Source organism: Mirounga angustirostris, unplaced genomic scaffold (assembly GCF_029215605.1).
Source record: "Mirounga angustirostris isolate CCGP_5_RB_7025 unplaced genomic scaffold, mMirAng1.0.hap1 SCAF_17, whole genome shotgun sequence".
NCBI lineage: Eukaryota > Metazoa > Chordata > Mammalia > Carnivora > Phocidae > Mirounga > Mirounga angustirostris.
This window is the reverse complement of record NW_026991725.1, coordinates 26,077,007-26,092,059: the sequence shown is the minus strand read 5'-3', so window position 1 is coordinate 26,092,059 and position 15,053 is coordinate 26,077,007. Positions and strand designations below refer to the sequence as shown.

The 15,053-nt window shown below is 40.1% G+C and overlaps 2 protein-coding genes across 2 annotated transcripts; both read left to right on the top strand.

Annotated features, from left to right (window-relative positions):
- Nucleotides 1-31: 31 nt before the first annotated feature.
- On the top strand, nt 32-400 carry LOC135362955 (keratin-associated protein 9-3-like). Its single transcript, XM_064582537.1, has one exon. It carries the CDS (start codon nt 32-34, stop codon nt 398-400), a length of 369 nt encoding a protein of 122 aa, XP_064438607.1.
- A 4,899-nt stretch (nt 401-5,299) lies between these two features.
- LOC135362956 (keratin-associated protein 9-3-like) lies at nt 5,300-5,668 on the top strand. The gene has a single exon (XM_064582538.1). It carries the CDS (start codon nt 5,300-5,302, stop codon nt 5,666-5,668), a length of 369 nt encoding a protein of 122 aa, XP_064438608.1.
- Nucleotides 5,669-15,053: the final 9,385 nt, after the last annotated feature.

The following is a 15,053-nucleotide window of genomic DNA, read 5'->3' as shown; positions in this document are numbered from 1 at the left end:
AGCAACCCAACTCTCAACCCAGCTCCTGACCATGGCCTGCTGCTCCACTAGCTTCTGTGGATTTCCCACCTGCTCCACCAGTGGGAACTGTGGCTCCAGCTGCTGCCAGCCCAGCTGCTACGAGCCCAGCTGTGGTGGGACCAGCTGCGGCACTGGTGGTGGCCAGGAGGGTGGCTACGGAGCTGTGAGCTGCCGAGTCAGGTGGTGCCGCCCTGACTGCCGCGTGGAGGACACCTGCCTGCCCCCCTGCTGTGTGGTGAGCTGCACGCCCCCAACCTGCTGCCAGCTGCACCACGCCCAGGCCTCCTGCTGCCGCCCATCCTACTGCGGACAGTCCTGCTGCCGCCCAGCCTGCTGCTGCTACTGCTGCCAGCCCAGCTGTTGTGAGCCCACCTGCTGAAAGCCTTCTAAAGGAATCCTGAGAAACTGGCACGAGCCAATGTAGAGTCCCAACAAACTTCTGAGCGCTAATACCCATAATCCAGCTTGCAAACTCTTGTCACACGGCTACATAATTTTCCTAAAATGTGAACTTATAATTGAAGACCAAAAATATTTCATAAACCTGGTTATGAATAGAAGTCCTACAAGGTTAGGAGGACTATGTAAAACTTTACTATAAAGATCATCTGAAATAGTTCAACAGCTCATTGGATTTGGGATTTAATAAAATTTTTATTCTTCAGTGATGAAGTCATTGTTGGAGCTTTTATTTGGAATTTGTTATTGCTATCGGGGTACTTGGATTTTTCAAAATCTCAGTAACTGTGATATGGCAGTATGGTTTTTCTTTATTTTTGTCCTTTTATAAAGGTCTTTAAAAGATGGTTTTCCTTTGTTTTACCATTAAATGGTCCAATATTCTGCAGCCAAAATCTATGATTAAAAGAATCTATCAGTATTTAGAAATTATTTCCCAAGGTCCTCACATGTGCAAACTGATGGGCTAGGTGTTCCAGAAGATCGATTTTACAAAAAAGGAATTTTATGTCATTTAGCTTCTTGAGGTGTTACCAAATCTATTCATTTCATTCATATAGGATTCTGTGTACAATTCTTTCAATTATCGAGGGTATAAAAGAGTAATACATAGTTGGAAAGACAGTAAACACAAGATTTCAAAGTACTAGCATAAGATGTAAAGGCATCCCGAGTTCTTGTTCCCACTTTGTAACTAAGAATCCATGGATTCTTGAGCAAGGCCCTTCGCCTCCCTAGGCACCAGTTTAGAAAGCCTGGAAAATAAGAGAACTGACTTTCATTGCTTACAACATCCCTCCCAGGCATAGGATGGATTATTTCCTAAACAGGTGATGCACTGACAATTAGAGTCTTAGATGCCCAACAGGGAAAAAGTATTCAATGGTCAAATAATGTTGCATGCGTTTTCACCATCTTGAAGGTTTATAAAGCACATTAGAAGGATTGCTTAGCCCGGTGATGGGTATTAAGGAGGGCACATACTGCATGGAGCACTGGGTGTTTTACGAAAACAATGGAATGTGGATCACCACATCAAAAACTAATGATGTATTGTATGGTGACTAAAATAACATAATAAAATTTTTAAAAATTAAAAAATTAAAAACAAAGCACATTAGAATATTAAAGAAAGCTCTATAACTATTACTCCCAAACTGATTTAGTCAGGGAATTTATTTATTTATTTATTACTGACTTAACATCCTGTAACACTACTAGTATTCCTCAAAATATACTTTGGAAAATGATGAAAAGGAATTTCAACTAATGTTTCTAAAACATCTATACAGTTGTTTCATGTATTAAGTAGAAAATAAATATTCATTACAGGAATGGATTTAAACAAGCATGATACTGACATTCACTATGCCCATTCTTATACACAATGCGTCTAAAACATGTTCAACACTCTATGTCCCTCATATACTACTCTCTTATCTTCCAACAGATTAGGAAGACTTAGGTTGGATGCACCTTTGACTTAGAAGGCTTCAGCTTGGAAGCACCAAAAGAGCCAGGTTGACATTCAGAGAGAAGATCTTATTACTTGATTTAGAATAAAAAGTTGGGGATATTCGGGCGCCTGGGTGGCTCAGTTGGTTAAGCGACTGCCTTCAGCTCAGGTCATGATCCCAGAGTCCTGGGATCGAGTCCCACATCGGGCTCCCCCTGCTCTGCGGGGAGCCTGCTTCTCCCTCTGCCTCTGCCTGCCACTCCCCTGCTTGTGCTCTCTCTCTCTCTCTCTCAAATAAATAAATAAAATCTTTAAAAAAAAAAAAGTTGGGGATATTCAACCGGTTGGTATATCAACCACATCTTATCACTCAGGAACCTAAGTAAGGCAGAGGCAACTGAATTAGAGAACTATTTAAAATGGATTTTAAGGAATTGAGAGACACCCCAAAATTTACAGTAAAAAACCCAGAACATTGATCTCTTAAAGAAAAATAACTCAAATATTAGTATCTATAAACAGAAGGCAAACATGGAATAATAAGAGACAAACACATCCTTTCTTCTTGTGGTACTATTTGGTCTGGGCCCCATCGCTTAAATGAAGTAATGAAAACCAAAGAGAATACGCATAGTAATAAAATAGTTTTAAATGTAAAGTTACTGGCATTCTTTTCTCAAAGAAGACCACAGATGGGGGGCGCCTGGGTGGCTCAGTTGGTTAAGCGACTGCCTTCGGCTCAGGTCATGATCCTGGAGTCCCGGGATCGAGTCCCGCATCGGGCTCCCTGCTCGGCAGGGAGTCTGCTTCTCCCTCTGACCCTCCTCCCTCTCATGTGCTCTCTCTCATTCTCTCTCTCTCAAATAAATAAATAAAATCTTAAAAAAAAAAAAAAAAAAAGAAGACCACAGATGGGGATATCCAGCATTTAAACAGGACAGAAAATCTAACATCACAAATGATTAAAACTTCTTACTCTATTTGTATTAGAACCAATCAAGAATTGGATTTAAGTGGTAAGAGGAAATAATTTTATTTTCTTGACTTATTTAGGGAAGATAAGGGAATATTCAGATTAATCTGTGGCAGAAAAATAGAATTCTCAAATTTTAAGTGTCATACCTTATGTGATGGTTTAATCTTATATATCAACTTGACTGGTTAAAGGGATCCCTAGATAGCTGGTAAAACATTATTCCTGGCTGTGTCTGTGAAGGTGTTTACAGAAGGAATTAGCATATGAATCTGTAGAATGAGTAAAGAACATTGCCTTCACCAATGTGAGTGGGCATCATCCAATCCATTGAGCCCCAAATAGAACAAAAAGGCAGAAAAGGTGAACTGTTCTATGGCTCAAGCTGGGACATTCATCTTCTCCTGCCCTCAGACTTCAGTGCTCCTGGTGGGACTTCTTAGGCTCCATATTTGTGTGAGCCAATCCCTCAAAATAAATCTCTTTCTACCTATTTATATATATCTTACTGGTTCTGTTTCTCTGGAGAACTCTGGCTGACACACCTAATAATTCTCTGAGGGCAACTAAAGACCAGAAACATGAAAACTGAGTTAAGTTTTGCACCGAGGGAGATGCTGTAAACAGTGCCACACCAGAAAAGCCAGAAATGGAGAACTAACAGACAACACTACTATCTCCAGTGCCCTTCTGAGGAGGTATTTCAACTCCTCAAACATATGAATTTTTTGCAAGGGGAGATAAATGTTTTTATTACTTACCATTTATCAAAATCAAATATTCTACTGAATTTAAATATGAATTAAATAGCTCCTGAGATTGTAATGGTGATAAATCTACATATTCCAAACATCCACAGTAAAAATAAATCAGCTAATCAAAGAATCTGTGATATAGATTTGCTTAAGGAGAGGAAGCAAAAAATTCACATACCTTTTAACTCACATTTGACATGGGATTTGAAAATGTCTTAATTCTGATTTGGGAAGAGTTATGATCTTAACTCAAAGCTGTCATTTCTGGAGAAGCAGAACTAATTAATACCTGGTATTCTGGTTCAAACTCTGTATTTTAACTTCCATTTCCCTATAATAGAATCCATACTCAACGAAGGCCAGGTCACCTTTCACTGTACCTACACAAAAGCTTCATCTTCATCCTCATCAGTTGTTTCATTCAAATTATATTAACTTTCAGCAAGTTGGACTAGTTTCTAATATGTACAGTAAACTGCATACGGCAGATCTAACACACCATAGAGTGTCACGTGCTCCAGTGTTAATACACTGGGTATGATTTTTATGCAGTTAAGGACATTTAAATCTAGAAGACATCCTAATATCAAAGTTTAGATGAAGTCACAAGTCAAATGGATTAACCTTTTTAGCACTTGAGATTTTCTCGAAGTGTGATTATGGAGTTAAAAAAATAAAAATTTCCAGAGAAGTCCTAATAAATAGTGTTATTACTCATCCAAAGCTCTGCCTTTCTTCCCTTGACTCTAAAAAAGTTTCAAAGTGGACAAATTTTTACATCTTTCTTTTACCCTTTGACTTTCTCTAGAACAACTGCTTACATGGAAAACAGAGTACTGACTGTAGGGGTTGAAAGAGTTTACGCTGGAGTCAGATGATGTGGGTTCAAATTTCAGATTCACCACTTGCTGCTGTGAGCCTGGGCAAGAGATGTAAATCTGTTTGAGGCTTGGTTTCCTTATACGGATGATGAGAGTAGCTATAGGCATGGCTCATAGGACTGCAGTAAAAATTAAATGAACTGATAAATGTAAAATAGTCAGAACCATTTAAGCACCTAAGTGCTCCAGAAATTGTGATCAGTAACAATTCATCCACATTTCTCAGTCCCCCAAAAAAGCATCCCTTTCTGGCCAGCTGGATCACTTTGCTTCATAGTCAAATTGAAGATGAAAAAGATAAAGGGGCAGTGGTTGACACTGGAGCCATGATGCTGGGAAATAAACTGTCATGTGAGACCCAAGGGTCCGATTATCAGGGTCAACACTGAGTAATACTGACACTCCTTAAAGGTGAGGCATCAATTATTCATAGGGCAATGACCAAATTTGAACAAATATGGGCGATTATGGGTTATGTACCAAATGAACGCCAATAACTACTTAGCTGTGGTAAAGAATCTTAATTGAAGACCAAATAAAATGAACTTATAAAGGCTTTCAGAGGTTGAACAAATAACTCAGGAATAGGGCAATTATTATTCAGAGACAGATTATTTATACACAAACAAGGAAGAGATTTTGAGAATTATGTAAATCATAGCTAGTCAAGGCTTATAAAAGGCCCAACATGGAAGTCACCACCAAAACTCAAAAACTTCTCTTAGCAACCCAACTCTCAACCCAGCTCCTGACCATGGCCTGCTGCTCCACTAGCTTCTGTGGATTTCCCACCTGCTCCACCAGTGGGAACTGTGGCTCCAGCTGCTGCCAGCCCAGCTGTTACGAGCCCAGCTGTGGTGGGACCAGCTGCGGCACTGGTGGTGGCCAGGAGGGTGGCTACGGAGCTGTGAGCTGCCGAGTCAGGTGGTGCCGCCCTGACTGCCGCGTGGAGGACACCTGCCTGCCCCCCTGCTGTGTGGTGAGCTGCACGCCCCCAACCTGCTGCCAGCTGCACCACGCCCAGGCCTCCTGCTGCCGCCCATCCTACTGCGGACAGTCCTGCTGCCGCCCAGCCTGCTGCTGCTACTGCTGCCAGCCCAGCTGTTGTGAGCCCATCTGCTGAAAGCCAGGCTGCTGATTTTGAAGTTTCAGCTTCCAAATCAATTCATGAACTAATTAGCTCTTCCATCATCCATGGAGCACTAACAAATTCTTGAACTTTTATTTGGTTTTTGTTGTGGGGGATACCAAATATTTGGGCCTCACCGACCTATCTGATTCCATTCACTTCTGGAAAGACCTCAATCTCCCCAGTGAGGTTGCCAAAATACAAATTTAACTCAAGAAATTGCCTTCAGCACACATTTCAATCTACTCTGTGACTCAGTGCCACCAATGCCGCAGAATCATCTGTCCTTCTCAGATATGTTCACCTCCTACACACCACCATTTTGCAAACTGCACTTTTTATGAAAGGGGAATAATATACCAAGGTCTATTAAATTATATCTATTTGGTGCAGCAAACATATCTCTTTTTCTTCACTGAGTGTGTTCATGATATGTGTTTCATAAAAAGTCACAAAAGATTTTACTCTGTTTTTGTTATCCCACACTGCTTTCTAGGCAATTTGACCACATCTAATGGAGGTTAATCCCCATAAAAAAATAGAGCAAAGGTAGTTACCCAGGGCCTCAGAAGTGGCACAGGCTCTATTTCCATATCCTGACCTCACAAAGTGCTTTCATAACCAGAAAGTTACAGAAGTCAGGAAGCAACTCTGAATCCAGAGCCAGAATATGATGTATTTTTTTCAAGTCTGTTAGAGGAATGCTCTTTCAGGCCATCTTCAAACTGTGGGAACATATGCTAATATTATTATACTCTTCCATTTCTACATAGCCTTACAGAGTAAAGCAAGAGAGCTACAAGTTGGGGAAGCCTCTCTGAGGAAATATGCTTTTGGTTAGATGGAGAATTCTACTTTTTCCCCTGTTTCTAAAATGAAAGTGAAGATAATAACATAACTAATTTGGTTTAAAATTTTCACTTAGAAATACATATACTTATTATACATACACATGCATTTATACATAATACACAATGAAGGAAAAAATAATATACAATGAACTTATACATATCTAAACAGAGCATCAAGAAATGCTTCATAAATCTGGGTAGTTTTTGGAAGGATCAGGATTAATTTGTGGTTTCTTGGACTTAGAACTGGAGGGAGCCAGGGGCTCCTGGGTGGCTCAGTCAGTTGAGTGACCGACTTGGTTTCAGCTCAGGTTGTGATCTTGGAGTCATGGGACTGAGCCCTGCATCAGGCTCTGGGCTCAGCTCAGAGTCTGCTTAGGACTCTTTCTCCTTCTCCTTCTGCCCCTCCCCCTGCTTGGTCGGTCGGTGTCTCTCTCTCCCCCCACCCTCACTTCTCCCTCTAAAATAAATAAATAAATCTTAGAGAGAAAAGACGGCAGAGGAGTAGGGGACCTTATTCCAACTGGTCCCCGGAATTGAGCTGGATATCTACCAGACCACTCTAAACACCCACGAAATCAGCCTGAGATGTAAGAAGACCTGGATCTCTACAAAACAGAATATCACAGGCAGTTGGTTTCGAGGTACGAAGCAGGGAGCGTGATTCCGCAAGCAGATATCGGAGGATAAACGGCAGTAGGAGGGAGTCTGGCTGTGGGGATCTGACACCGCCAGTGAGCGATAGCTTCCCACACTGGGGATGGGGCACAGACTCACAGACCTGTAGCAGCTGGAAAGGACTTTAGATGGAAACTAGAGCGGTGGGGCTGTGCATGGGAACTTGGGGCAGCTGGCGGTTTTAGAAGCACAAAGGACAGAGACAAGCCCAGACCTGGAGGCGAGGACTGGGAGAGCTGTGGAGGGGTGCGCAACCCAGGATGCTGCATGGACAGAAATGGAGATAGTGTGGCCTGGAGAGCTCACTGAAGAACAGATTGCGATGTCTCTGCTCTGAGGCAGAGGGTTGGAAACGGTCTCTTCTGCTCTGACTCTCGGGAAGAGAGGTGGAAAGCCGCCAAGGAAAGCCACCAGAGAACAAAAGCCCCAAAAAACTGGTTCCCACTGAGCCCATCCCCTGCCACAGGGGGCAGGGCAACTCTGCCCAGACAGGGTTGCCTGAGTAACAGCATGGCAGGCCCCTCCCCCAGAAGACAGGCTGGGAAAACAAGAGGCCAGCAACCCTAAGGTCCCTAGAAAACAGGTGCATCTTGCTTGGGTTGTGGTCAATAATTTGGACTCTACATTCCCTCAACCACCCATCAACAGAATGACTAGGAGGAGGAACCCCCAAAATAGGAACTCAGAGATTATGACTTATGCCATAGATTTACAAATGGATTCAGACATAACCAAGATGTCAGAGATGGAATTCAGGCTAGCAATTGTGAAGACAACAGCTAGAATGGAGAAATCAATGGCAACAGAGAGTCTCTAAGGGCAGAAATGAAAGCTGAATTGGCAGAACTTAAAAATGCTATCATTGAGATCCAATCTAATCTAGATAATCTAAGAGCTAGGGTAAGTGAGGCAGAAGAATGAATTAGTGATCTGGAAGACAATTTAATAGATAAAAAGGGAAAAGAGGAGGCCAGGGTAAAACAACTCAGAATCCATGAAAATAGAATCAGAGAAGTAAGTGACACCATGAAGCATTCCAATGTCAGAATTATTGGAATCCCGGAGGGGGTGGAGAGGGAGAGAGGACTAGAAGATATATTTGAGCAAATTGTAGCTGAGAACTTCCCTAATCTGGGGAATGAAACAAACATTCGTGTCCTAGAGGCAGAGAGGACTCCTCCCAAGATCAAGGAAAACAGGCCAACACCCCAGCATGTAATAGTAAAACTCACAAATCTTAGAACCAAGGAAACCATCATAAGGGCAGTTAGGGGGAAGAGATTCCTTATGTACAGAGGGAGGAATATCAGAATAACGTCAGACCTATCCACAGCGACCTGGTAAACCAGAAAGGCCTGGCAAGACATATTCAGAGTACTAAATGAGAAGAACATGCAGCCAAGAATACTTTATCCGGCAAGGCTATCATTTAGAATGGGTGGAGAGATGCAGAGCTTCCAAGAGCAGCAGAAACCGAAAGAATATGTGACCACTAAGCCGGCCCTGCAAGAAATATTAACAGGGGTTCTATAAAAGGAGAAAGACCCCAAGAGTGATATACAACAGAAATTTACAATCTATAAAAACAAGGTCTTCACAGGCAACATGATGACCATAAATTCGTATTTTTCAATAATCACTCTCATATGAATGGCCTAAATGCTCCCATAAAATGGCACAGGGTTGCAGATTGGATAAAAAGACAGGACCCATCCATATGCTGTCTACAAGAGACTCATTTTGAACCTAAAGATACATCCAGACTGAAAGTGAAGGGATGGAGATCCATCTTCCATGCCAGCAGACCTCAAAAGAAAGCTGGGGTAGCAATTCTTATATCAAACAAATTAGATTTTAAACTAAACACTGTAGTTAGAGACCCAGAAGGAGACTATATCATTCTTTTTTTTTTTTTTAAGATTTTATTTATTTATTTGAGAGAGAGAGAATGAGAGACAGAGAGCACGAGAGGGAGGAGGGTCAGAGGGAGAAGCAGACTCCCTGCCGAGCAGGGAGCCCGATGCGGGACTTGATCCCAGGACTCCAGGATCATGACCTGAGCCAAAGGCAGTCGCTTAACCAACTGAGCCACTCAGGCGCCCGAGACTATATCATTCTTAAAGGGTCTATCCAACAAGAAGATCTAACAATTGTAAATATCTATGCCCCCAACATGGGAGCAGCCATCTACATAAGCCAACTGTTAAACAAAATAAAAAATCATATTGATAACAATACGTTAATTGTAGGAGACCTCAATACTCCACTCTCAGCAATAGACAGATCATCTAAGCAGAAAATCAACAAAGAAACAAGAGCTTTGAATGACACACTGGACCAGATGGACCTCAGAGATATATTCAGAACATTCCACCCTAAAACAACAGAATACTCATTCTTCTCGAGCCCACATGGAACTTTCACCAGAATAGACCACATACTGGATCACAAATCAGGTATCAACTGATACCAAAAGATTGAGATTATTCCCTGCATATTCTCAGACCATAATGCTTTAAAACTAGAACTCAATCACAAGAAAAAATTTGGAAGAAATTCAAATACTTGGAAGCTAAAGACCACTCTGCTCAGGAATGTTTGGGTCAACCAGGAAATCAAAGAAGAACTTAAACAATTCATGGAAACCAATGAGAACAAAAACATATCGGTCCAAAACCTATGGGATACTGCAAAGGTGGTCCTAAGGGGGAAATACATAGCCATCAAAGCCTCACTCAAAAAAAAAAAAAAGAAAAGAAAAATCCCGAATTCACCAACTAACTCTACACCTTAAAGAACTAGAGAAAAAGCAACAAATGATGTCTAAGCCATGCATTAGAAGAGAAATAATTAAGATTAGAGCAGAGATCAATGAATTACAAACCAGAAACACAGTAGATCAGATCAACGAAACTAGAAGCTGGTTCTTTGAAAGAATTAATAAGATCAACAAACCATTGGCCAGACTTATCCAAAAGAAAAAAGAAAGGACCCAAATTAATATAATTATGAATGAAAGGGGAGAGATCACGACTAACACCAAGGAAATAGAAACAATTATTAGGAATTACTATCAACAGCTATATGCCTATAAACTGAGCAATCTGGATGAAATGGATGCCTTCCTGGAAACCAATAAGCTGCCAAGACTGAAACAGGAAGAAATTGACAACCTGAATAGGACAATAACCAGTAACGAGATTGAAGCACTGATCAAAAACCTCCCAAAAAACAAGAGTCCAGGACCTGATGGATTCCCGGGGGAATTCTACCAAACATTCAAAGAAGAAATAATACCTATTCTCCTGAAGCTGTTTCAAAAAATAGAAACAGAAGGAAAGTTTCCAGACTCATTCTGTGAGGCCAGCATTACCTTAATCCCCAAACCAGGCAAAGACCCCATCAAAAAGGAGAATTTCAGACTGATATCCCTGGTGAATATGGATTCCAAAATCCTCAACAAAATCCTAGCTAATAGGATCCAACAATACATTGAAAGGATCATCCACCACGACAACGTGGGATTTATCCCCAGGATGCAAGAGTGGTTCAACATTCACAAATCAATCAGTGTGATAGAACACATTAATAAGAGAGAGAAGAACCATATGGTCCTCTCAATTGATGCAGAAAAAGCATTTGACAAAATACAGCATCCTTTCCTGATTAAAACTCTTCAGAGTATAGGGACAGAGGGAATATTCCTCAGTTTCATAAAATCCATCTATGAAAAACCCACAGCGAACACCATCCTCAATGGGGAAAAGCTGAGAGCCTTTCCCTTAAGATCAGGAACACGTCAAGGATGTCCACTCTTGCCACTATTGTTCAACGTAGTACTAGAAGTCCTAGCAACAGCAATCAGACAACAGAAAGAAATAAAAGGTATTCAAACTGGCAAAGAAGAAGTCAAACTCTCTCTTTTTGCAGATGACATAATACTTTATGTGGAAAACCCAAAAGACTCCACCCCCAAATTACTAGAACTCATACAGCAATTCAGTAATGTGGCAGGATACAAAATCAATGCACAGAAATCAGCTGCTTTCTTATACACTATCAATACAGCTGTAGAAAGAGAAATTAGAGAAATGATTCCATTTACAATAGCATCAAAAACCATAAGATACCTCGGAATAAACCTAACCAAAGAGGTAAAGGATCTATACTCTAGGAACTACAGAACACTCATGAAAGAAATCGAAGACACAAAAAGATGGAAAAACATTCCATGCTCATGGATCAGAAGAATAAACATTGTTAAAATGTCTATGCTACCCAGAGCAATCTATACCTTCAATGCCATCGCAATCAAAATTCCAATGACATTTTTCAAAGTGCTGGAACAAACAATCCTAAAATTTGTATGGAATGAGAAAAGACCCCAAATCACCAAGGAAATGTTGAAAAAGAAAAACAAAGTTGGGGGCATCATGTTGCCCACTTTCAAGCTATATTACAAAGCAGTGATCACCAAGACAGCATGGTACTGGCACAAAAACAGACATATAGACCAATGGAACAGAATAGAGAGCCCAGATATGGACCCTCAACTCTATGGTCAAATAATCTTCAACAAAGCAGGGGAAAAAATGCAATGGAAAAAAGTCTCTTCAATAAATTGTGCTGGGAAAATTGGACAGTCACATGCAGAATGACACTCGACCATTCTCTAACACCATACACAATGGTAAACTCAAAATGGATGAAAGACCTCAATGTGAGACAGAAATCCATCAAAATCCTAGAGGAGAACATAGGCAGTAACCTCTTTGACATCGGCCACAGCAACTTCTTTCAAGATACATCTCCAAAAGCTAGTGAAACAAAAGCAAAAATGAACGTTGGGGACTTCATCAAGATTAAAAAGCTTCTGCACAGCAAAGGAAACAGTCAACAAAACAAAGAATCAACCCACAGAACGGGAGAAGCTATTTGCAAGTGACGCTACAGGTAAAGGGCTGGTATCCAAGATCGATAAAGAACTTCTCAAACTCAACACCCAAAAAACAAATAATCAAGTCAAAAAATGGGCAGAAGACATGAACAGACACTTCTCTGAAGAAGACATACAAATGGCTAACAGACACATGAAAAAATGTTCATCATCATTAGTCATCAGGGAAATTCAAATCAAAACCACATTGAGATACCACCTTACACCAGTTAGAATGGCAAAAATGGACAGGGCAAGAAACAACAAATGTTGGAGAGGTTGTGGAGAAAGAGGAACCCTCTTACACTGTTGGTGGGAATGCAAGTTGGTACAGCCGCTTTGGAAAACAGTGTGGAGGTTCCTCAAAAAATTAAAAATAGAGCTACCCTATGACTCAGCAATTGCACTCCTGGGTATTTATCCCAAAGACACAGATGTAGTGAAAAGAAGGGCCATATGCACCCCAATGTTCATAGCAGCAATGTCAGCAATAGCCAAACTGTGGAAAGAGCTGAGATGCCCTTCAACAGATGAATGGATAAAGATGTGGTCCATATATACAATGGAGTATTACTCAGCCACCAGAAAGGATGAATATCCAACTTTTACATCAGCATGGATGGGACTGGAGGAGATTATGCTAAGTCAAATAAGTCAAGCAGAGAAAGTCAATTACCATATGGTTTCACTTATGTGTGGAACATAAGGAATAGCATAGAGGACATTAGGAGAAGGAAGGGAAAAATGAAGGGGGGGGGAATCGGAAGAAGAGATGAACCATGAGAGACTATGGACTCTGAGAAACAAAGTGAGGGTTTTAGAGGGGAGGGGGGTGGGGGGATAGGTTAGCCCAGTGATGGGTATTAAGAAGGGCATGTACTGCATGAAGCACTGGGTGTTATATGAAAACAATGAATCGTGGATCACATCAAAAATTAATAATGTATTGTATGGTGGCTAATATAACATAATCAAAAATTTTTAAAAATTAAAAAAAAAATTTTTTTTAAAGATTTTATTTATTTGAGACAGAGAGAATGAGAGACAGAGAGCATGAGAGGGAGGAGGGTCACAGGGAGAAGCAGACTCCCTGCCAAGCAGGGAGCCCAATGCGGGACTCGATCCCAGGACTCCAGGATCATGACCTGAGCCGAAGGCAGTCGCTTAACCAACTGAGCCACCCAGGTGCCCCAAAATTTTTTAAATAAATAAATAATCTTTTAAAAAAAGAACTGGAGGGAGCCGAAGATAATTCTTTTTTATTAAAAATAGTACTTTGGTTAAGATTATAGTGCTTTAATAAAAAAGATTATAGTGCTTTATTCATTAAAGAGTTAATGAAAATCAAGAAATTATAAAGCATGGATAAAGGATAACATGTAAGCAAAGAATCAGTTTCCCCAACATTTCTTCTAGAGACGGTCTCCAACCCAGAAGACACCCTTGAACAACAGAACAATAATGGAAACATGTTTTGTCCTCTTGTTCCTTTGATTTTAACTACTGAACACTTTCAGGTATCACTACCTAAGAGCTCCTGCTGAGAAAAAAGTATAAAATAAAATGACAAGTGACTTGGGTAAAATGCAAAATTGGCTGTTTATCATTATAATACACTGTCAATCATTCATTCATTCCTTGATTTAACAAGCACGTGCTGAGTGCCTACATTCAAGATTGTGCAGAAGGCACTACGTAGAATACCACAATGAATCAGACATGGCAGATCATGCCCTTAAGGAATGAATGACCTGGTAGAGCAATTACATAATTTTAGCCCTGGAGTGTCTGGGAGATCATCTCATTTTACAGATGAATAAAACAATGTTCAGGGAAATTAAGTGACTTTTCTGAGGTCACAGAATCACTTAATGGTTTGAGAAACCTGTTTAGTTTAATTAGCTTAATTTAATTCTCATAATCACCTAAAGCTGGACTCCTTTAAAGTCCCTTTTAGCTTAAAATTCTCTGATTTTTTTAATTCAAAAGCACAAACTAAAAACAATTGCGAATTTATCAATAGGGGGATGTGAACAGAGTATGGTATGATCATATTCTGGAATACTGCATAGTTTTTAAAAGAATGACTAATACATATGGGATAGGCCAAAAATTAGATAACCTAGATAAAATAGATAAATTCCTAGAATCACATAACCTATCAAAACTGAATCAGGAAGAAATAAAAAATCTGAACAGATTTATAATTAGCAAGGAGATTAAATCAGTAATAAAAAAAAAACACCTCCCAACAAATAAAATCCCAGTACCAGAAGCTTCACTGGTAAATCCTACCAAACATTCAAAGAAAAGTTAAAATCAATCATCCTCTAATTCTTCCAACAAATTAATGAGGAGGGAACACTTCCAAACTCACTTTATGAGGCTAGCATAATCCTGATACCAAAGCCAAAGACACTACGGAAGAGAAAACTAGAGACCAATATCCCTGATGAATAGTGATGCAATATTCAACAAAATACTATCAAACAGAATTCAACAGTACATTAAAAAGGTTACACATCACGACCTAATGGGATATTATCCTAGAATGCAAGGATGATTCAACAGGAAAAAAAAATCAATGTAATATATCACATAACAGAATAAAAGGGGAAAAACACATGGTTATCTCAATAGATGGAGAAAAAGAATTTGATGAAATTCAACACTCTTTCATAATAATAAAAAAAAACAGAAAACAAAACACTCAACAAACTAGGAATAAAAGGAAACTATGTCAGCCTAATAAAAGCCAAATATGAAAGCCCACACTAACATCATACTCAGTGGTAAAAGACTGAAAGCTTTTCCCCTAAGATTAGGAAAAAGAGAAGGGTGCCCATTTTTATCTATTCTCTTTATCATAGTACTAGAAGTCCCAGGTAGAGCAATTAGACAAGAAAAAGAAGTA

What these genes read in the sequence shown, in the direction of transcription:
- LOC135362955 (XM_064582537.1), top strand. Translation starts at nt 32, where the DNA reads ATGGCCTGCTGCTCCACTAGCTTCTGTGGATTTCCCACCTGCTCCACC.
- LOC135362956 (XM_064582538.1), top strand. Translation starts at nt 5,300, where the DNA reads ATGGCCTGCTGCTCCACTAGCTTCTGTGGATTTCCCACCTGCTCCACC.